This window comes from Heterodontus francisci, chromosome 4, assembly GCF_036365525.1.
Source record: "Heterodontus francisci isolate sHetFra1 chromosome 4, sHetFra1.hap1, whole genome shotgun sequence".
NCBI classification, from domain to species: domain Eukaryota; kingdom Metazoa; phylum Chordata; class Chondrichthyes; order Heterodontiformes; family Heterodontidae; genus Heterodontus; species Heterodontus francisci.
Window position 1 is genome coordinate 4,312,808 of NC_090374.1, and position 24,317 is coordinate 4,337,124.

Here is a 24,317-nt window from a genome sequence, read left to right on the forward strand (position 1 = left end):
GGTACCTGGAGTCACTGACCATTACCTGGAGTCACTGACCATTACCTGGCGTCACTGACCATTACCTGGAGTCACTGACCGGTACCTGGAGTCACTGACCATTACCTGGCGTCACTGACCGGTACCTGGAGTCACTGACCATTACCTGGAGTCACTGACCATTACCTGGCGTCACTGACCATTACCTGGAGCCACTGACCGGTACCTGGAGTCACTGACCATTACCTGGAGTCACTGACCGGTACCTGGAGTCACTGACCATTACGTGGAGTCACTGACCATTACCTGGAGTCACTGACCATTACCTGGAGTCACTGACCATTACGTGGAGTCACTGACCATTACCTGGAGTCACTGACCAGGACCTGCAGTCACTGACCATTACTTGGAGTCACTGACCAATACCTGGAGTCACTGACCGGTACCTGGAGTCACTGACCATTACCTGGAGTCACTGACCAATACCTGGAGTCACTGACCGGTACCTGGATGTCACTGACCATTACCTGGAGTCACTGACCGGTACCAGGAGTCACTGACCATTATGTGGAGTCACTGACCATTACCTGGAGTCACTGACCATTACGTGGAGTCACTGACCATTACCTGGAGTCACTGACCAGGACCTGCAGTCACTGACCATTACTTGGAGTCACTGACCAATACCTGGAGTCACTGACCGGTACCTGGAGTCACTGACCATTACCTGGAGTCACTGACCAATACCTGGATTCACTGACCGGTACCTGGATGTCACTGACCATTACCTGGAGTCACTGACCGGTACCAGGAGTCACTGACCATTATGTGGAGTCACTGACCATTACCTGGAGTCACTGACCAGGACCTGCAGTCACTGACCATTACCTGGAGTCACTGACCAGGACCTGCAGTGACTGACCATTACCTGGAGTCACTGACCATTACCTGGAGTCACTGACCAGGACCTGCAGTGACTGACCATTACCTGGAGTCACTGACCGGTACCTGCAGTCACTGACCATTACCTGGAGTCACTGACCATTACCTGGAGTCACTGACCGGTACCTGGAGTCACTGACCATTACCTGGAGTCACTGACCATTACCTGGCGTCACTGACCATTACCTGGAGTCACTGACCAGGACCTGCAGTGACTGACCATTACCTGGAGTCACTGACCGGTACCTGCAGTCACTGACCATTACCTGGAGTCTCTGACCATTACCTGGAGTCACTGACCGGTACCTGGAGTCACTGACCATTACGTGGAGTCACTGACCATTACCTGGAGTCACTGACCGGTACCTGGAGTCACTGACCATTACCTGGAGTCACTGACCGGTAACCTGGAGTCACTGACCATTACCTGGAGTCACTGGCCGGTACCTGGAGTCACTGACCATTACCTGGAGTCACTGACCATTACCTGGAGTCACTGGCCGGTACCTGGAGTCACTGACCATTACCTGGAGTCACTGACCGGTACCTGCAGTCACTGACCATTACCTGGAGTCTCTGACCATTACCTGGAGTCACTGACCGGTACCTGGAGTCACTGACCATTACGTGGAGTCACTGACCATTACCTGGAGTCACTGACCGGTACCTGGAGTCACTGACCATTACCTGGAGTCACTGACCGGTAACCTGGAGTCACTGACCATTACCTGGAGTCACTGGCCGGTACCTGGAGTCACTGACCATTACCTGGAATCACTGACCAGGACCTGCAGTCACAGACCATTACCTGGAGTCACTGACCATTACCTGGAGTCACTAACCGGTACCTGGAGTCACTGACCATTACCTGGAGTCACTGACCAGGACCTGCAGTCACTGACCATTACCTGGAGTCACTGACCAGGACCTGCAGTGACTGACCATTACCTGGAGTCACTGACCATTACCTGGAGTCACTGACCAGGACCTGCAGTGACTGACCATTACCTGGAGTCACTGACCGGTACCTGCAGTCACTGACCATTACCTGGAGTCACTGACCATTACCTGGAGTCACTGACCGGTACCTGGAGTCACTGACCGGTACCTGGAGTCACTGACCATTACCTGGAGTCACTGACCATTACCTGGCGTCACTGACCATTACCTGGAGTCACTGACCAGGACCTGCAGTGACTGACCATTACCTGGAGTCACTGACCGGTACCTGCAGTCACTGACCATTACCTGGAGTCTCTGACCATTACCTGGAGTCACTGACCGGTACCTGGAGTCACTGACCATTACGTGGAGTCACTGACCATTACCTGGAGTCACTGACCGGTACCTGGAGTCACTGACCATTACCTGGAGTCACTGACCGGTACCTGGAGTCACTGACCATTACCTGGAGTCACTGGCCGGTACCTGGAGTCACTGACCATTACCTGGAGTCACTGGCCGGTACCTGGAGTCACTGACCATTACCTGGAGTCACTGACCATTACCTGGAGTCACTAACCGGTACCTGGAGTCACTGACCATTACCTGGAGTCACTGACCAATACCTGGAGTCACTGACCATTACCTGGAGTCACTGACCAATACCTGGAGTCACTGACTAGGACCTGCAGTCACTGACCAATACCTGGAGTCACTGTCCATTACCTGGAGTCACTGACTAGGACCTGGAGTCACTGACCATTACCTGGAGTCACTGACTAGGACCTGCAGTCACTGACCAATACCTGGAGTCACTGTCCATTACCTGGAGTCACTGACTAGGACCTGGAGTCACTGACCATTACCTGGAGTCACTGACTAGGACCTGGAGTCACTGACCGGTACCTGGAGTCACTGACCAATACCTGGAGTCACTGACCATTACCTGGAGTCACTGACTAGGATCTGGAGTCACTGACCATTACCTGGAGTCACTGACCAATACCTGGAGTCACTGACCGGTGCCTGGAGTCACTGACCGGTACCTGGAGTCACTGACCAATACCTGGAGTCACTGACCATTACCTGGAGTCACTGACTAGGACCTGCAGTCACTGACCATTACCTGGAGTCACTGACCATTACCTGGAGTCACTGACCAATACCTGGAGTCACTGACCGGTACCTGGAGTCACTGACCTACACCTGGAGTCACTGACCATTACCTGGAGTCACTGACCGGTACCTGGAGTCACTGACCATTACCTGGAGACACTGACCAGGACCTGCAGTGACTGACCATTACCTGGAGTCACTGACCGGTACCTGGAGTCACTGACCATTACCTGGAGTTACTGACCATTACCTGGAGTCACTGACCAATACCTGGAGTCACTGACCAGGACCTGCAGTCACTGACCATTACCTGGAGTTACTGACCATTACCTGGAGTCACTGACCAATACCTGGAGTCACTGACCAGGACCTGCAGTCACTGACCATTACCTGGAGTCACTGACCAGGACCTGCAGTGACTGACCAATTACCTGGAGTCACTGACTAGGAGGTGCAGCCACTGACCATTACCTGGAGGCACTGACCAATACCTGGAGTCACTGACCAATACCTGGAGTCACTGACCGGTACCTGGAGTCACTGACCGGTACCTGGAGTCACTGACCATTACCTGGAGTCACTGACCAATACCTGGAGTCACTGACCAGGACCTGCAGTCACTGACCAATACCTGGAGTCACTGACCGGTACCTGGAGTCACTGACTGGGACCTGCAGTCACTGACCAATACCTGGAGTCACTGACCATTACCTGCAGTCACTGACCAATACCTGGAGTCACTGACCGGTACCTGGAGTCACTGACTGGGACCTGCAGTCACTGACCAATACCTGGAGTCACTGACCGGTACCTGGAGTCACTGACCGGTACCTGGAGTCACTGACTGGGACCTGCAGTCACTGACCAATACCTGGAGTCACTGACCGGTACCTGGAGTCACTGACCATTACCTGCAGTCACTGACCAATACCTGGAGTCACTGACCGGTACCTGGAGTCACTGACTGGGACCTGCAGTCACTGACCAATACCTGGAGTCACTGACCAGGACCTGCAGTCACTGACCGGTACCTGGAGTCACTGACCAGGACCTGCAGTCACTGACCGGTACCTGGAGTCACTGACTGGGACCTGCAGTCACTGACCAATACCTGGAGTCACTGACCGGTACCTGGAGTCACTGACTGGGACCTGCAGTCACTGACCAATACCTGGAGTCACTGACCGGTACCTGGAATCACTGACCATTACCTGGCGTCACTGACCGGTACCTGGAGTCACTGACCATTACCTGGCGTACTGACCGGTACCTAGAGTCACTGACCATTACCTGGCGTCACTGACCGGTACCTGGAGTCACTGACCATTACCTGGCCTCACTGACTGGTACCTGGAGTCACTGACCATTACCTGGAGTCACTGACCATTACCTGGCGTCACTGACAATTACCTGGAGTCACTGACCATTACCTGGCATCACTGACTAGTACCTGGAGTCACTGACCATTACCTGGCCTCACTGACTAGTACCTGGAGTCACTGACCATTACCTGGAGTCACTGACTAGTACCTGGAGTCACTGACCATTACCTGGAGCCACTGACCGGTACCTGGAGTCACTGACCAATACCTGGAGTCACTGACTAGTACCTGGAGTCACTGACCGGTACCTGGAGTCACTGACCGGTACCTGAAGTCACTGACCAATACCTAGAGTCACTGACCGGTACCTAGAGTCACTGACCATTACCTGGCCTCACTGACTAGTACCTGGAGTCACTGACCATTACCTGGAGTCACTGACTAGTACCTGGAGTCACTGACCATTACCTGGCGTCACTGACAATTACCTGGAGTCACTGACCATTACCTGGCATCACTGACTAGTACCTGGAGTCACTGACCATTACCTGGCCTCACTGACTAGTACCTGGAGTCACTGACCATTACCTGGCCTCACTGACTAGTACCTGGAGTCACTGACCATTACCTGGAGTCACTGACCGGTACCTGGAGTCACTGACCATTACCTGGAGTCACTGACCGGTACCTGGAGTCACTGACCATTACCTGGCGTCACTGACCGGTACCTGGAGTCACTGACCATTACCTGGAGTCACTGACCGGTACCTGGAGTCACTGACCATTACCTGGCGTCACTGACCGGTACCTGGAGTCACTGACCATTACCTGGAGTCACTGACCGGTACCTGGAGTCACTGACCATTACCTGGCATCACTGACTAGTACCTGGAGTCACTGACCATTACCTGGCCTCACTGACTAGTACCTGGAGTCACTGACCATTACCTGGAGTCACTGACCGGTACCTGGAGTCACTGACCATTACCTGGAGTCACTGACCGGTACCTGGAGTCACTGACCATTACCTGGCGTCACTGACCATTACCTGGAGTCACTGACCATTACCTGGCGTCACTGACAATTACCTGGAGTCACTGACCGGTACCTGGAGTCACTGACCGGTACCTGGAGTCACTGACCATTACCTGGAGTCACTGACCATTACCTGGCGTCACTGACCATTACCTGGAGCCACTGACCGGTACCTGGAGTCACTGACCATTACCTGGAGTAACTGACCATTACCTGGAGTCACTGACCATTACGTGGAGTCACTGACCATTACCTGGAGTTACTGACCGGTACCTGGAGTCACTGACCATTACGTGGAGTCACTGACCATTACCTGGAGTCACTGACCATTACGTGGAGTCACTGACCATTACCTGGAGTCACTGACCATTACCTGGAGTCACTGACCGGTACCTGGAGTCACTGACCATTACGTGGAGTCACTGACCATTACCTGGAGTCACTGACCATTACGTGGAGTCACTGACCATTACCTGGAGTCACTGACCATTACTTGGAGTCACTGACCAATACCTGGAGTCACTGACCGGTACCTGGAGTCACTGACCATTACCTGGAGTCACTGACCAATACCTGGAGTCACTGACCGGTACCTGGAGTCACTGACCATTACCTGGAGTCACTGACCGGTACCTGGAGTCACTGACCATTACCTGGAGTCACTGACCAATACCTGGAGTCACTGACCAGGACCTGCAGTGACTGACCATTACCTGCAGTCACTGACCATTACCTGGAGTCACTGACCAGGACCTGCAGTGACTGACCATTACCTGGAGTCACTGACCGGTACCTGGAGTCACTGACCATTACCTGGATTCACTGACCGGTACCTGGAGTCACTGACCATTACCTGGAGTCACTGACCGGTACCTGGAGTCACTGACCATTACGTGGAGTCACTGACCATTACCTGGAGTCACTGACCGGTACCTGGAGTCACTGACCATTACCTGGAGTCACTGACCGGTACCTGGAGCCACTGACCATTACCTGGAGCCACTGACCATTACCTGGAGTCACTGACCAGGACCTGCAGTCACTGACCATTACCTGGAGTCACTGACCATTACCTGGAGTCACTAACCGGTACCTGGAGTCACTGACCATTACCTGGAGTCACTGACCAATACCTGGAGTCACTAACCGGTACCTGGAGTCACTGACCATTACCTGGAGTCACTGACCATTACCTGGAGTCACTGACCGGTCCCTGGAGTCACTGACCATTACCTGGAGTCACTGACCATTACCTGGAGTCACTGACCAATACCTGGAGTCACTAACCGGTACCTGGAGTCACTGACCATTACCTGGAGTCACTGACCGGTACCTGGAGTCACTGACGATTACCTGGAGACACTGACCAGGACCTGCAGTGACTGACCATTACCTGGAGTCACTGACCGGTACCTGGAGTCACTGACCATTACCTGGAGTTACTGACCATTACCTGGAGTCACTGAACAATACCTGGAGTCACTGACCAGGACCTGCAGTCACTGACCATTACCTGGCGTCACTGACCGGTACCTGGAGTCACTGACCATTACCTGGCGTCACTGACCGGTACCTAGAGTCACTGACCATTAGCTGGCCTCACTGACGAGTACCTGGAGTCACTGACCATTACCTGGAATCACTGACCATTACCTGGCGTCACTGACCGGTACCTGGAGTCACTGACCATTACCTGGCGTCACTGACCGGTACCTGGAGTCACTGACCATTAGCTGGCCTCACTGACGAGTACCTGGAGTCACTGACCATTACCTGGAGTCACTGACCATTACCTGGCGTCACTGACTAGTACCTGGAGTCACTGACCATTAGCTGGCCTCACTGACGAGTACCTGGAGTCACTGACCATTACCTGGAGTCACTGACCATTACCTGGCGTCACTGACAATTACCTGGAGTCACTGACCATTACCTGGCATCACTGACTAGTACCTGGAGTCACTGACCATTACCTGGAGTCACTGACTAGTACCTGGAGTCACTGACCATTACCTGGAGCCACTGACCGGTACCTGGAGTCACTGACCAATACCTGGAGTCACTGACTAGTACCTGGAGTCACTGACCGGTACCTGGAGTCACTGACCGGTACCTGAAGTCACTGACCAATACCTAGAGTCACTGACCGGTACCTAGAGTCACTGACCATTACCTGGCCTCACTGACTAGTACCTGGAGTCACTGACCATTACCTGGAGTCACTGACTGGTACCTGGAGTCACTGACCATTACCTGGAGTCACTGACCGGTACCTGGAGTTACTGACCATTACCTGGAGTCACTGACCGGTACCTGGAGTCACTGACCATTACCTGGAGTCACTGACCATTACCTGGAGTCACTGACCGGTACCTGGAGTCACTGACCATTACCTGGCGTCACTGACCATTACCTGGAGTCACTGACCATTACCTGGCGTCACTGACCATTACCTGGAGTCACTGACCGGTACCTGGAGTCACTGACCATTACCTGGAGTCACTGACCGGTACCTGGAGTCACTGACCATTACCTGGAGTCACTGACCATTACCTGGCGTCACTGACCATTACCTGGAGCCACTGACCGGTACCTGGAGTCACTGACCATTACCTGGAGTCACTGACCATTACCTGGAGTCACTGACCATTACGTGGAGTCACTGACCATTACCTGGAGTCACTGACCATTACGTGGAGTCACTGACCATTACCTGGAGTCACTGACCAGGACCTGCAGTCACTGACCATTACTTGGAGTCACTGACCAATACCTGGAGTCACTGACCGGTACCTGGAGTCACTGACCATTACCTGGAGTCACTGACCAATACCTGGAGTCACTGACCGTTACCTGGAGTCACTGACCATTACCTGGAGTCACTGACCGGTACCAGGATTCACTGACCATTATGTGGAGTCACTGACCATTACCTGGAGTCACTGACCAGGACCTGCAGTGACTGACCATTACCTGGAGTCACTGACCATTACCTGGATTCACTGACCAGGACCTGCAGTGACTGACCATTACCTGGAGTCACTGACCGGTACCTGGAGTCACTGACCATTACCTGGAGTCACTGACCGGTACCTGGAGTCACTGACCATTACCTGGAGTCACTGACCGGTACCTGGAGTCACTGACCATTACGTGGAGTCACTGACCATTACCTGGAGTCACTGACCGGTACCTGGAGTCACTGACCATTACCTGGAGTCACTGACCGGTACCTGGAGTCACTGACCATTACCTGGAGTCACTGACCATTACCTGGAGTCACTGGCCGGTACCTGGAGTCACTGACCATTACCTGGAGTCACTGGCCGGTACCTGGAGTCACTGACCATTACCTGGAGTCACTGACCAGGACCTGCAGTCACTGACCATTACCTGGAGTCACTGACCATTACCTGGAGTCACTAACCGGTACCTGGAGTCACTGACCATTACCTGGAGTCACTGACCAATACCTGGAGTCACTGACCATTACCTGGAGTCACTGACCAATACCTGGGGAGTCACTAACCGGTACCTGGAGTCACTGACCATTACCTGGAGTCACTGACCAATACCTGGGGAGTCACTAACCGGTACCTGGAGTCACTGACCATTACCTGGAGTCACTGACCGGTCCCTGGAGTCACTGACCATTACCTGGAGTCACTAACCGGTACCTGGAGTCACTGACCATTACCTGGAGTCACTGACCGGTCCCTGGAGTCACTGAACATTACCTGGAGTCACTGACCAATACCTGGAGTCAATGAGCAATACCTGCAGTCACTGACCATTACCTGGAGTCACTGAGCAATACCTGGAGTCACTGACTAGTACCTGGAGTCACTGACCAATACCTGGAGTCACTGACCATTACCTGGAGTCACTGACTAGGACCTGGAGTCACTGACCATTACCTGGAGTCACTGACCATTACCTGGAGTCACTGACTAGGACCTGGAGTCACTGACCATTACCTGGAGTCACTGACCATTACCTGGAGTCAATGAGCAATACCTGCAGTCACTGACCATTACCTGGAGTCACTGAGCAATACCTGGAGTCACTGACTAGTACCTGGAGTCACTGACTAGTACCTGGAGTCACTGACCAATACCTGGAGTCACTGACCATTACCTGGAGTCACTGACTAGGACCTGGAGTCACTGACCATTACCTGGAGTCACTGACCATTACCTGGAGTCACTGACTAGTACCTGGCGTCACTGACCATTACCTGGAGTCACTGACCATTACCTGGCGTCACTGACCATTACCTGGAGTCACTGACCATTACCTGGAGTCACTGACTGGTCGCTGCAGTCACTGACCATTACCTGGAGTCACTGACCATTACCTGGAGTCACTGACTGGTCGCTGCAGTCACTGACCATTACCTGGAGTCACTGACCATTACCTGGAGTCACTGACTGGTCGCTGCAGTCACTGACCATTACCTGGAGTCACTGACTGGTCGCTGCAGTCACTGACCATTACCTGGAGTCACTGACCAATACCTGGAGTCACTGACCAATACCTGGAGTCACTGACCGGTCCCTGGAGTCACTGACCGGTACCTGGAGTCACTGACCAGGACCTGCAGTCACTGACCAATACCTGGAGTCACTGACCGGTACCTGGAGTCACTGACTGGGACCTGCAGTCACTGACCGGTACCTGGAGTCACTAACCAGTACCTGGAGTCACTGACCAATACCTGGAGTCACTGACCAGGACCTGCAGTCACTGACCAATACCTGGAGTCACTGACCATTACCTGGAGTCACTGACCAATACCTGGAGTCACTGACCAGGACCTGCAGTCACTGACCAATACCTGGAGTCACTGACCGGTACCTGCAGTCACTGACCGGTACCTGCAGTCACTGACCATTACCTGGAGTCACTGACCGGTACCTGGAGTCACTGACCGTTACCTGGCGTCACTGACCGGTACCTAGAGTCACTGACCATTACCTGGCCTCACTGACTAGTACCTGGAGTCACTGACCATTACCTGGAGTCACTGACCATTACCTGGCGTCACTGACTAGTACCTGGAGTCACTGACCATTACCTGGCCTCTCTGACTAGTACCTGGAGTCACTGACCATTACCTGGAGTCACTGACTAGTACCTGGAGTCACTGACCATTACCTGGAGCCACTGACCGGTACCTGGAGTCACTGACCATTACCTGGCCTCTCTGACTAGTACCTGGAGTCACTGACCATTACCTGGAGTCACTGACTAGTACCTGGAGTCACTGACCATTACCTGGAGCCACTGACCAATACCTGGAGTCACTGACTAGTACCTGGAGTCACTGACCGGTACCTGGAGTCACTGACCGGTACTTGGAGTTACTGACCATTACCTGGAGTCACTGACCGGTACCTGGAGTCACTGACCATTACCTGGAGTCACTGACCATTACCTAGAGTCACTGACCGGTACCTAGAGTCACTGACCATTACCTGGCCTCACTGACTAGTACCTGGAGTCACTGACCATTACCTGGAGTCACTGACTAGTACCTGGAGTCACTGACCATTACCTGGAGTCACTGACCGGTACCTGGAGTCACTGACCATTACCTGGAGTCACTGACCGGTACCTGGAGTCACTGACCATTACCTGGAGTCACTGACCATTACCTGGCCTCACTGACTAGTACCTGGAGTCACTGACCATTACCTGGAGTCACTGACTAGTACCTGGAGTCACTGACCATTACCTGGAGTCACTGACCGGTACCTGGAGTCACTGACCATTACCTGGAGTCACTGACCGGTACCTGGAGTCACTGACCATTACCTGGAGTCACTGACCATTACCTGGCGTCACTGACCATTACCTGGAGTCACTGACCAATACCTGGAGTCACTGACCGGTACCTGGAGTCACTGACCATTACCTGGAGTCACTGACCGGTACCTGGAGTCACTGACCATTACCTGGAGTCACTGACCATTACCTGGAGTCACTGACCATTACCTGGCGTCACTGACCATTACCTGGAGTCACTGACCGGTACCTGGAGTCACTGACCATTACCTGGAGTCACTGACCATTACCTGGCGTCACTGACCATTACCTGGAGTCACTGACCAGTACCTGGAGTCACTGACCGGTACCTGGAGTCACTGACCATTACGTGGAGTCACTGACCATTACCTGGAGTCACTGACCATTACCTGGAGTCACTGACCGGTACCTGGAGTCACTGACCATTACGTGGAGTCACTGACCATTACCTGGAGTCACTGACCATTACCTGGAGTCACTGACCAGGACCTGCAGTCACTGACCATTACTTGGAGTCACTGACCAATACCTGGAGTCACTGACCAATACCTGGAGTCACTGACCGGTACCTGGAGTCACTGACCATTACCTGGAGTCACTGACCAATACCTGGAGTCACTGACCGGTACCTGGAGTCACTGACCATTACCTGGAGTCACTGACCGGTACCAGGAGTCACTGACCATTACGTGGAGTCACTGACCATTACCTGGAGTCACTGACCAGGACCTGCAGTCACTGACCATTACCTGGAGTCACTGACCAGGACCTGCAGTGACTGACCATTACCTGGAGTCACTGACCATTACCTGGAGTCACTGACCAGGACCTGCAGTGACTGACCATTACCTGGAGTCACTGACCGGTACCTGGAGTCACTGACCATTACCTGGAGTCACTGACCGGTACCTGGAGTCACTGACCATTACCTGGAGTCACTGACCATTACCTGGAGTCACTGACCGGTACCTGAAGTCACTGACCATTACCTGGAGTCACTGGCCGGTACCTGGAGTCACTGACCATTACCTGGAGTCACTGACCAGGACCTGCAGTCACTGACCATTACCTGGAGTCACTGACCATTACCTGGAGTCACTAACCGGTACCTGGAGTCACTGACCATTACCTGGAGTCACTGACCAATACCTGGAGTCACTGACCATTACCTGGAGTCACTGACCAATACCTGGAGTCACTGACCATTACCTGGAGTCACTGACCAACACCTGGAGTCACTGACCATTACCTGGAGTCACTAACCGGTACCTGGAGTCACTGACCATTACCTGGAGTCACTGACCATTACCTGGAGTCACTGACCGGTCCCTGGAGTCACTGACCATTACCTGGAGTCACTGACCATTACCTGGAGTCACTGACCGGTCCCTGGAGTCACTGACCATTACCTGGAGTCACTAACCGGTACCTGGAGTCACTGACCATTACCTGGAGTCACTGACCATTACCTGGAGTCACTGACCGGTCCCTGGAGTCACTGAACATTACCTGGAGTCACTGACCAATACCTGGAGTCACTGACCGGTAGCTGGAGTCACTGACCATTACCTGGAGTCACTGACCGGTCCCTGGAGTCACTGAACATTACCTGGAGTCACTGACCAATACCTGGAGTCACTGACCAATACCTGGAGTCACTGACCAGTACCTGGCGTCACTGACCATTACCTGGAGTCACTGACCATTACCTGGAGTCACTGAGCAATACCTGCAGTCACTGACCATTACCTGGAGTCACTGACTAGTACCTGGCGTCACTGACCATTACCTGGAGTCACTGACCATTACCTGGAGTCACTAACCGATACCTGGATTCACTGAGCAATACCTGGAGTCACTGACTAGTACCTGGAGTCACTGACCAATACCTGGAGTCACTGACCATTACCTGGAGTCACTGACTAGTACCTGGCGTCACTGACCATTACCTGGAGTCACTGACCATTACCTGGAGTCACTAACCGATACCTGGATTCACTGAGCAATACCTGGAGTCACTGACTAGGACCTGGAGTCACTGACCATTACCTGGAGTCACTGACCATTACCTGGAGTCACTGACCATTACCTGGAGTCACTGAGCAATACCTGCAGTCACTGAGCAATACCTGGAGTCACTAACCGATACCTGGATTCACTGAGCAATACCTGGAGTCACTGACTAGGACCTGGAGTCACTGACCATTACCTGGAGTCACTGAGCAATACCTGGAGTCACTGACCATTACCTGGAGTCACTGACCATTACCTGGAGTCACTGAGCAATACCTGCAGTCACTGACCATTACCTGGAGTCACTGACTAGTACCTGGCGTCACTGACCATTACCTGGAGTCACTGACCATTACCTGGAGTCACTAACCGATACCTGGATTCACTGAGCAATACCTGGAGTCACTGACTAGGACCTGGAGTCACTGACCAATACCTGGAGTCACTGACCATTACCTGGAGTCACTGACTAGTACCTGGCGTCACTGACCATTACCTGGAGTCACTGAGCAATACCTGCAGTCACTGACCATTACCTGGAGTCACTGACTAGTACCTGGCGTCACTGACCATTACCTGGAGTCACTGACCATTACCTGGAGTCACTAACCGATACCTGGATTCACTGAGCAATACCTGGAGTCACTGACTAGTACCTGGAGTCACTGACCAATACCTGGAGTCACTGACCATTACCTGGAGTCACTGACTAGTACCTGGCGTCACTGACCATTACCTGGAGTCACTGACCATTACCTGGAGTCACTAACCGATACCTGGATTCACTGAGCAATACCTGGAGTCACTGACTAGGACCTGGAGTCACTGACCATTACCTGGAGTCACTGACCATTACCTGGAGTCACTGAGCAATACCTGCAGTCACTGAGCAATACCTGGAGTCACTAACCGATACCTGGATTCACTGAGCAATACCTGGAGTCACTGACTAGGACCTGGAGTCACTGACCATTACCTGGAGTCACTGAGCAATACCTGGAGTCACTGACCATTACCTGGAGTCACTGACCATTACCTGGAGTCACTAACCGATACCTGGATTCACTGAGCAATACCTGGAGTCACTGACTAGGACCTGGAGTCACTGACCATTACCTGGAGTCACTGAGCAATACCTGGAGTCACTGACCATTACCTGGAGTCACTGACCATTACCTGGAGTCACTGAGCAATACCTGCAGTCACTGAGCAATACCTGGAGTCACTGACTAGTACCTGGAGTCACTGACCATTACCTGGAGTCACTGACCATTACCTGGAGTCACTGACTGGTCGCTGCAGTCACTGACCATTACCTGGAGTCACTGACCATTACCTGGAGTCACTGACCTATACCTGGAGTCACTGACCATTACCTGGAGTCACTGACCTATACCTGGAGTCACTGACTGGTCGCTGCAGTCACTGACCATTACCTGGAGTCACTGACCATTACCTGGAGTCACTGACCATTACCTGCAGTCACTGACCATTACCTGGAGTCACTGAGCAATACCTGGAGTCAGTGACTGGTCGCTGCAGTCACTGACCATTACCTGGAGTCACTGACCATTACCTGGAGTCACTGACCATTACCTGCAGTCACTGACCATTACCTGGAGTCACTGAGCAATACCTGGAGTCACTGACCATTACCTGGAGTCACTGACTGGTCGCTGCAGTCACTGACCATTACCTGGAGTCACTGACTGGTCGCTGCAGTCACTGACCATTACCTGGAGTCACTGAGCGATACCTGGAGTCACTGACCATTACCTGGAGTCACTGACCATTACCTGGAGTCACTGAGCAATACCTGGAGTCACTGACCGATACCTGGAGTCACTGACCGGTACCTGGAGTCACTGACCATTACCTGGAGTCACTGACTGGTCGCTGCAGTCACTGACCATTACCTGGATCACTGACTGGTCGCTGCAGTCACTGACCATTACCTGGAGTCACTGAGCAATACCTGGAGTCACTGACTGGTCGCTGCAGTCACTGACCATTACCTGGAGTCACTGAGCGATACCTGGAGTCACTGACCATTACCTGGAGTCACTGACCATTACCTGGAGTCACTGAGCAATACCTGGAGTCACTGACCGATACCTGGAGTCACTGACCGGTACCTGGAGTCACTGACCATTACCTGGAGTCACTGACCATTACCTGGAGTCACTGACCAATACCTGGAGTCACTGAGCAATCCCTGGAGTCACTGACCGATACCTGGAGTCACTGAGCAATACCTGGAGTCACTGACCGATACCTGGAGTCACTAACCGGTACCTGGAGTCACTGACCATTACCTGGAGTCACTGACCATTACCTGGAGTCACTGACCTATACCTGGAGTCACTGACCATTACCTGGAGTCACTGACCTATACCTGGAGTCACTGACCATTACCTGGAGTCACTGACCTATACCTGGAGTCACTGACCTATACCTGGAGTCACTGACCATTACCTGGAGTCACTGACCTATACCTGGAGTCACTGACCTATACCTGGAGTCACTGACCATTACCTGGAGTCACTGACCAATACCTGGAGTCACTGAGCGATACCTGGAGTCACTGACCATTACCTGGAGTCACTGACCAATACCTGGAGTCACTGACCATTACCTGGAGTCACTGAGCAATACCTGGAGTCACTGACTGGTCGCTGCAGTCACTGACCATTACCTGGAGTCACTGAGCAATACCTGGAGTCACTGACCGATACCTGGAGTCACTGACCGATACCTGGAGTCACTGACCGATACCTGGAGCCACTGACCATTACCTGGAGTCACTGAGCAATACCTGGAGTCACTGACCATTACCTGGAGTCACTGACCGATACCTGGAGTCACTGAACGATACCTGGAGTCACTGACCGATACCTGGAGTCACTGAGCAATACCTGGAGTCACTGACCGATACCTGGAGTCACTGAACGATACCTGGAGTCACTGACCATTACCTGGAGTCACTGACCGATACCTGGAGTCACTGAACGATACCTGGAGTCACTGACCATTACCTGGAGTCACTGACCGATACCTGGAGTCACTGAACGATACCTGGAGTCACTGACCATTACCTGGAGTCACTGACCATTACCTGGAGTCACTGACCGATACCTGGAGTCACTGAACGATACCTGGAGTCACTGACCATTACCTGGAGTCACTGACCGATACCTGGAGTCACTGAACGATACCTGGAGTCACTGACCGATACCTGGAGTCACTGACCATTACCTGGAGTCACTGACCGATACCTGGAGTCACTGAGCAATACCTGGAGTCACTGACCGATACCTGGAGTCACTGAGCAATACCTGGAGTCGCTGACCGATACCTGGAGTCACTGAGCAATACCTGGAGTCACTGACCGATACCTGGAGTCACTGACCGATACCTGGAGTCACTGACCATTACCTGGAGTCACTGACCGATACCTGGAGTCACTAACCGATACCTGGAGTCACTGACTGGTCGCTGCAGTCACTGACCATTACCTGGAGTCACTGACCATTACCTGGAGTCACTGACCGATACCTGGTGTCACTAACCGATACCTGGAGTCACTGACCATTACCTGGAGTCACTGAGCAATACCTGGAGTCAGTGACCGATACCTGGAGTCACTAACCGATACCTGGAGTCACTGACCGATACCTTGAGTCACTGACCGGTACCTGGAGTCACTGACCATTACCTGGAGTCACTGACCGATACCTGGAGTCACTGACCGGTACCTGGAGTCACTGACCATTACCTGGAGTCACTGAGCAATACCTGGGTAAGGGAAAACTATTTATTTGGGCAGTTTTAAAATCGCTTTCTTTTTGCGAGGAGCAGCTTTGACAGAACGAGGTGCGGAGCGGACTTTCAGCTGAGCGGTCAATTTCAGTGTAAGTTACAAGTTAATCCCCTTTTGATTCGGAGGACCAGGAGACTGCTGGGTCAGGGAAAACTATTTATTTGGGCAGTGGCAGTACCCGAGACACTACACGTGTAGTGTCTCCCACCCACCCTCCTCCTCTTACCAAAAAAAAGGACTCTGGTGTGTTGATAAGGTAAGCTTTTTATTTAAAAAGTTCAGTCCGTCGGATTGCTAAGCGAACAAGTTTGGACTTTTTTTTTGTTTGGTTTTTCAGTAGACTTGTTGGGAATCTAGAATAGTGGGAATGGCGGTAAAGGCAGTTGCATGTTCCTCCTGCAGAATGTGGGAGGTAAGGGTCGCCAAGAGTGTCCCTGCTGACTGCATCTGTGGGAAGTGCACCCAACTCCAGCTCCTCGCAGACCGCGTTAGGGAACTGGAGCTGGAGCTGGATGAACTTCGGATCATTCGGGAGGCGGAGGGGATTATTGACAGGAGTTATAGGGAAGCAGTCACACCTCAGGTAAAAGAAGTAGGTAGATGGGTTACCGTCAGGGGAAGGAGAGGGAACCAGCAGGCAGTGCAGGGATCCCCTGTGGCCGTTTCCCTCAACAACAGGTATACCGTTTTGGATACTGTTGCGGGGGACGACTTACCAGGGGTAAGCAATGGGGTACAGGTATCTGGCACAGAGTCTGTCCCTGTTGCTCAGAAGGGAAAAGGGAAGAGGAGCAGAGCATTAGTCATTGGGGACTCCATAGTTAGGGGAACAGATAGGAGGTTCTGTGGGAACGAGAGAGACTCACGGTTGGTGTGTTGCCTCCCAGGTGCCAGGGTTCGTGATGTCTCGGATCCTGTTTTTGGGTTCCTTAACGGGGAGGGGGAGCACCCCCAAGTCGTGGTCCACATAGGCACCAACGACATAGGTAGAAAGAGAGATGGGGATTTAAGGCAGAAATTCAGGGAGCTAGGGTGGAAGCTTAGAGCGAGAACAAGCAGAATTGTCATCTCTGGGTTGTTGCCCGTGCCACATGCTAGCGAAGAGAGGAATAGGGAGAGAGAGGAGTTGAACACGTGGCTGCAGGGATGGTGTAGGAGGGAGGGTTTTGGTTTCCTGGATAATTGGGGCTCTTTCTGGGGTAGGTGGGACCTCTACAAACAGGGGAATGGGAACCTAAATTGTAGTTCCAGTGTACAGGCTGTTGAGAGTAGTGAGGTAGGGGATAAGGTTACAAGGACGCAAGAGGGCACTGGCAAGCAAGAACCTGGTTTAAAGTGTGTCTACTTCAACGCCAGGAGCATCCGGAATAAGGTGGGTGAGCTTGCAGCATGGGTTGGTACCTGGGATCTCGATGCAGTGGCCATTTCGGAGACATGGGTAGAGCAGGGACAGGAATGGATGTTGCAGGTTCTGGGATTTAGAAGTTTCAGTAAGAACAGAGAAGAGGGTAAAAGAGGGGGGGGGTGTGGCATTGTTAATCAAGGAAAGTATTACAGCGGCAGAAAGGACGTTTGAGGACTCGTCTACTGAGGTAATATGGGCTGAGGTTAGAAACAGGAGAGAGAGGTCACCCTGTTGGGAGTTTTCTATAGACCTCCGAATAGTTCCAGAGATGTAGAGGAAAGGATAGCGAAGATGATTCTCGACAGGAGCGAGAGTAACAGGGTAGTGGTTATGGGGGACTTTAACTTTCCAAATATTGACTGGAAATACTATAGTTCGAGTACTTTAGATGGGTCAGCTTTTGTCCAGTGTGTGCAGGAGGGTTTTCTGACACAGTATGTGGACAGGCCAACCAGGGGCAATGCCACATTGGATTTGGTACTGGGTAATGAACCCGGCCAGGTGTTTGATTTAGATGTAGGTGAGCACTTTGGCGATAGTGATCACAATTCGGTTAGGTTTACCTCAGCGATGGGCAGGGACAGGTATATACCGCAGGGCAAGAATTATAGCTGGGGGAAAGGAAATTATGACGCGATTAGGCAAGATTTAGGATGTGTAGGATGGGGAAGGAAACTGCAGGGGAAGGGCACAAACGAAATGTGGAGCTTATTCAAGGAGCAGCTACTGCGTGTCCTTGATAAGTATGTACCTGTGAGGCAGGGAGGAAGTTGTCGAGCGAGGGAGCCGTGGTTTACTAAAGAAGTTGAAGCGCTTGTCAAGAGGAAGAAGGCGGCTTATGTTAGGATGAGACGTGAAGGCTCAGTTAGGGCGCTTGAGGGTTACAAGTTAGCCAGGAAAGATCTAAAGGGAGAGCTAAGAAGAGCAAGGAGAGGACACGAGAAGTCATTGGCGGATAGGATCAAAGAAAACCCTAAGGCTTTCTATAGGTATATCAGGAATAAAAGAATGACTAGAGTTAGAACAGGGCCAATCAAGGATAGTAGTGGGAAGTTGTGTGTGGAATCAGAGGAGATAGGGGAAGTGTTAAATGAATATTTTTTGTCAGTATTTACAGTAGAGAAAGAAAATGTTGTCGAGGAGATTACTGAGATACAGCCGACTAGGCTAGATGGGATTGAAATTCACAAGGAGGAGGTGTTAGCAATTTTGGAAAGTGTGAAAACAGATAAATCCCCTGGGCCAGATGGGATTTATCCTAGGATTCTCTGGGAAGCCAGGGAGGAGATTGCAGAGCCGTTGTTGTTGATCTTTATGTCGTCATTGTCGACAGGAGAAGTGCCGGAAGACTGGAGGATAGCAAATGTTGTCCCCTTGTTCAAGAAGGGGAGTAGAGACAGCCCTGGTAATTATAGACCTGTGAGCCTTACTTCGGTTGTGGGTAAAATGTTGGAAAAGGTTATAAGAGATAGGATTTATAATCATCTTGAAAAGAATAAGTTCATTTGCGATAGCACGGTTTTGTGAAAGGTAGGTCGTGCCTCACAAACCTTATTGAGTTTTTCGAGAAGGTGACCAAACAGGTGGATGAGGGTAAAGCCGTGGATGTGGTGTATATGGATTTCAGTAAGGCGTTTGATAAGGTTCCCCACGGTAGGCTATTGCAGAAAATACGGAAGTATGGGGTTGAAGGTGATTTAGAGCTTTGGATCAGAAATTGGCTAGCTGAAAGAAGACAGAGGGTGGTGGTTGATGGCAAATGTTCATCCTGGAGTTTAGTTACTAGTGGTGTACCGCAAGGTTCTGTTTTGGGGCCACTGCTGTTTGTCATTTTTATAAATGACCTGGATGAGGGTGTAGAAGGGTGGGTTAGTAAATTTGCGGATGACACGAAGGTCGGTGGAGTTGTGGATAGTGTCGAAGGGTGTTGTAGGGTACAGAGGGACAAAGATAGGCTGCAGAGCTGGGCTGAAAGATGGCAAATGGAGTTTAATGCGGAGAAGCGTGAGGTGATTCACTTTGGAAGGAGTAACAGGAATGCAGAGTACTGGGCTAATGGGAAGATTCTTGGTAGTGTAGATGAGCAGAGAGATCTTGGTGTCCAGGTACATAAATCCCTGAACGTTGCTACCCAGGTTAATAGGGCTGTTAAGAAGGCATATGGTGTGTTAGCTTTTATTAGTAGGGGGATCGAGTTTTGGAGCCACGAGGTCATGCTGCAGCTGTACAAAACTCTGGTGAGGCCGCACCTTGAGTATTGCGTGCAGTTCTGGTCACCGCATTATAGGAAGGATGTGGAAGCTTTGGAAAGGGTGCAGAGGAGATTTACTAGGATGTTGCCTGGTATGGAGGGAAGGTCTTACGAGGAAAGGCTGAGGGACTTGGGGTTGTTTTAGTTAGAGAGAAGGAGGAGGAGAGGTGACTTAATAGAGACATATAAGATAATCAGAGGGTTAGATAGGGTGGATAGTGAGAGCCTTTTTCCTCGGATGATGATGGCAAACACGAGGGGACATAGCTTTAGGTTGAGGGGTGAAAGATATAGGACAGATGTCAGAGGTAGTTTCTTTACGCAGAGAGTAGTAGGGGCGTGGAACGCCCTGCCTGCAGCAGTAGTAGATTCGCCAACTTTAAGGGCATTTAAGTGGACATTGGATAGACATATGGATGAAAATGGAATAGTGTAGGTCAGATGGTCTCACAGGTCAGCGCAACATCGAGGGCCGAAGGGCCTGTACTGCGCTGTAATGTTCTAATTCTAATTCTAACCATTACCTGGAGTCACTGACCGGTCGCTGGAGTCACTGACCATTATCTGGAGTCACTGACCGGTACCCCAAATCTCCCCTGTTATGATTCCCAAATGCCAGCAGTGTACTGTACCTTGCAGTGAAGCTGTTCTACTTCGTATTGGCTGCTGTGGCGATGAGTGTCCCCACTTTTACATACGCCATGGGTCATGATCTGATATAGTGCAGATACAGGCACCTTCGCTGCTGAGAGTGCGGGCACCTCTTGTACATCTTTCGCAACCAGTGTTCTCTTCGTGGTCCGTCCATCAATACATGGTTCTGACTGGAACCAAAAGAATGCCAAGATTAGTAATGGTCATCTATTAAATTTCCCACTACATTTCAAACACTCCCAGGGCAGGTACAGCACAGGGTTAGATACAGAGTAAAGCTCCCTCTACACAGTCCCCATCAAACACTCCCAGGACAGGTACAGCACAGGGTTAGATACAGAGTAAAGCTCCCTCTGCACTGTCCCATCAAATACTCCCAGGACAGGTACAGCACAGGGTTAGATACAGAGTAAAGCTCCCTCTACACAGTCCCCATCAAATACTCCCAGGACAGGTACAGCACAGGGTTAGATACAGAGTAAAGCTCCCTCTACACAGTCCCCATCAAACACTCCCAGGACAGGTACAGCACGGGGGTGGACTCCCTGCCGGAGGAGATGACACCTTTTGCGTGGAGTACCACGCACCTCCTCTATCTGGGAGTCCACCTTAGCCCCGCTGAGGAAGCCTGGCCGGCAAACTGGCAGGAGTTGGAGGCGAAAGTCACCGCTCGGCTGGGGCGCTGGACAGGACTGCTCCGAGTGCTTTCCTACAGGGGCCGAGCGTTGGTCATGAACCAACTGGTGGCCTCCATGTTGTGGTTCCGGTTGGTCACTTTGGCCCCGCCCCCTGTATTTGCCACCAAGATCCAGAAGAAACTCGTCGATTTCTTCTGGGGCAAGAGGAAACACTGGGTCTCTGCCGCGGTCCTGAGTCTCCCGATCGAGGAGGGCGGTCAGTCGCCGGTGTGCGTCCGCACCCAGGCTGCGACTCTCCGCCTTCGGACCCTGCAGAGATACCTGTACGTCGAGCGTCCTCCCAGATGGTGTGCGCTGGCGACGTATTTTTTCCGCCAGTGTCACTGCCTTCAAGACGACACGCAGCTCCCGGTGGAGTCCGTTAGCCGTGCATCTCTGAGGGAGTTGCCTGTCTTTTACCGGGATCTTTTCCGAGTCTGGAACATGGTCGCCTCCAGTCAGGGCGCTCCCCCACCGGCGGAGGAGAGCGACTCGGCTGTCTGGGCGGCCGACTCCGGGGACGGTCCGGCGGGCGGAGGAGTAGCCGAAACCCCCGGGACGCCCCTCACTGTGGGTGGCGAGGGGGCTCGGGAGTGCGGACCGATCCCGACGGAGCTGACACACGCTCGGCCGGAACTGCTCATCGGACCCAGGCCCCGAAACCCTCCTCGGGAGCCGGTCCCGCACAACCCGAGCCGCCTCTCGGAAATGCCCTCCGTGCCATTCCAATCGGCGCGGAGGGGTTTCCTGTACGGGCTGCTCCTGCACACTCTCCACTTCCTCGCCCTCGTCAGCCGGCCGGACACGCCCTGGCGGTCCGCGTTGCCATCTGGCGGCGAGGGGAAACCCCGATGGAGGTCTCTCTATGCGGGAGTCTTCCCCCTTTACATCGGGGACCTGGGGTGGAGGGTGCTGCACAGAGCAGTCCCGTGCAATAGACTTTTAAGTAGGTTCACGGACTCCCAGGCCGCCTGAACTTTCTGCGGCCTGGACGAGTCCGTGTTCCATGTTTATACGGAGTGTGCGAGGTTGCAGCCCCTCTTTGAGTATCTGAAGGGGCTGCTCCTCAAATTCTGGCTGCACTTCAGTCCCACGCTCCTGATCTTTGGGCACCCGGTGCGGAGGGGCTTGGGCCGGGAGGAGAATCTCCTCGTCGGTCTGCTCCTGGGCCTGGCCAAGGTGGTAATTCACAGGTCCAGGTGCAGGCCGTCGGGGGTTCCGTCCTCCCCGATTGCCTGCCCCTCTTCCGCGGTTACGTTCGCGCCCGGGTGACCCTGGAGAAGGAGCATGCGGTGTCCGCCGATAGGCTTGAGGCCTTCCGCGACCGGTGGGCACCGCAGGGACTGGGGTGCATCATTGACGCCGAAAATGGCATTTTAATTTGAGTTTTTGTTGATTTATCTGATCTTAAATAAAGTTATTTAAAAAAAAATGTAAATATGTATATAAAGGGGGCCTGAGGAATAAAGGCCCCCTCAACATGAAAATATAAAAGGGGCCTGAGGTAGAAAGGTCACCTGAAAAAAAAAACGGGGTTCGGAAAAAAAAAACGGGGATTGGCTGGTCAATTTGGAGTACTTCCTGCCAGCAATCAGGGGGAGCAGCTGTACCTGTGCTGCAGCAACTGCAGAGTGGAGAGTGGAGAAAGGTGAATACAGAGTGGAGAGAAACCATCAAGGAAGGCTGCAATTGTTATGGAGAGGTGGGTGTCAGGGCACCTGAAAGACTCTAAATGTGAACTGTTTGGGGGAGGGAGAAGAGGCCTGAAGACTCAGGGGTGGGGCAGCCAAATCCAGTCGGGGCCCCTGTATTTGTATTGGTGTTTGCACACAGGGAGCTCCCTCCCCATCCCAACTGCCTGCTCGGGACAGCTGGAGTTGCCCGGGTGAAGACTGTCTTGTTAAAATCAGAAGAGGAGAGTACTGGGCGGCTCCAGCCGTCCCGGGCGAAGAAGCCTCCCCCAACTGGAAGACAACAAACAGTTTTGGACTAATTTTTGATAAAGGTGCTCCAACTGGCAGTTGGAACAAACATCCTTTTCAGCCTTTCTCTCCCTTCCTCCACTCAGTCGCCTCAGTCACCTATCCTCCCCTTTTCCTTTACCATCCTACCCCATCCTCCTCTACTCCCACTCCACTTTGTTTAAAGTTTGCTTTTTTTTTGTTTCAATTGTGTAAATTTGTTTTGTTTCTTGGGGGTGGACGTGGCTCTTAGACCCCATGGCAAGCCCTCCTTCACCAGTGGCGGGGCCTTCCTGTACATATGCTGCTGCGGCTGCTGCAGCTGCACCTGTTGCCCCGTCACCGTTTGCTTTATTAACATCGAAGCATGGGGTCAAGAGCTACGTCCACCC

At 52.4% G+C, this 24,317-nt stretch overlaps 1 protein-coding gene across 3 annotated transcripts in view; it reads right to left on the bottom strand.

Moving 5' to 3' along the window:
* Positions 1–24,317, bottom strand: part of spef2 (sperm flagellar 2) — an 849,051-nt gene that overhangs the window by 21,068 nt on the left and 803,666 nt on the right. For all 3 annotated transcript variants that reach the window (XM_068029096.1, XM_068029094.1, XM_068029095.1), the window contains one exon: positions 21,266–21,457. In XM_068029096.1, the coding sequence (XP_067885197.1) occupies positions 21,266–21,457 (192 nt within the window). The remainder of the gene's footprint in view (positions 1–21,265; positions 21,458–24,317) is intronic.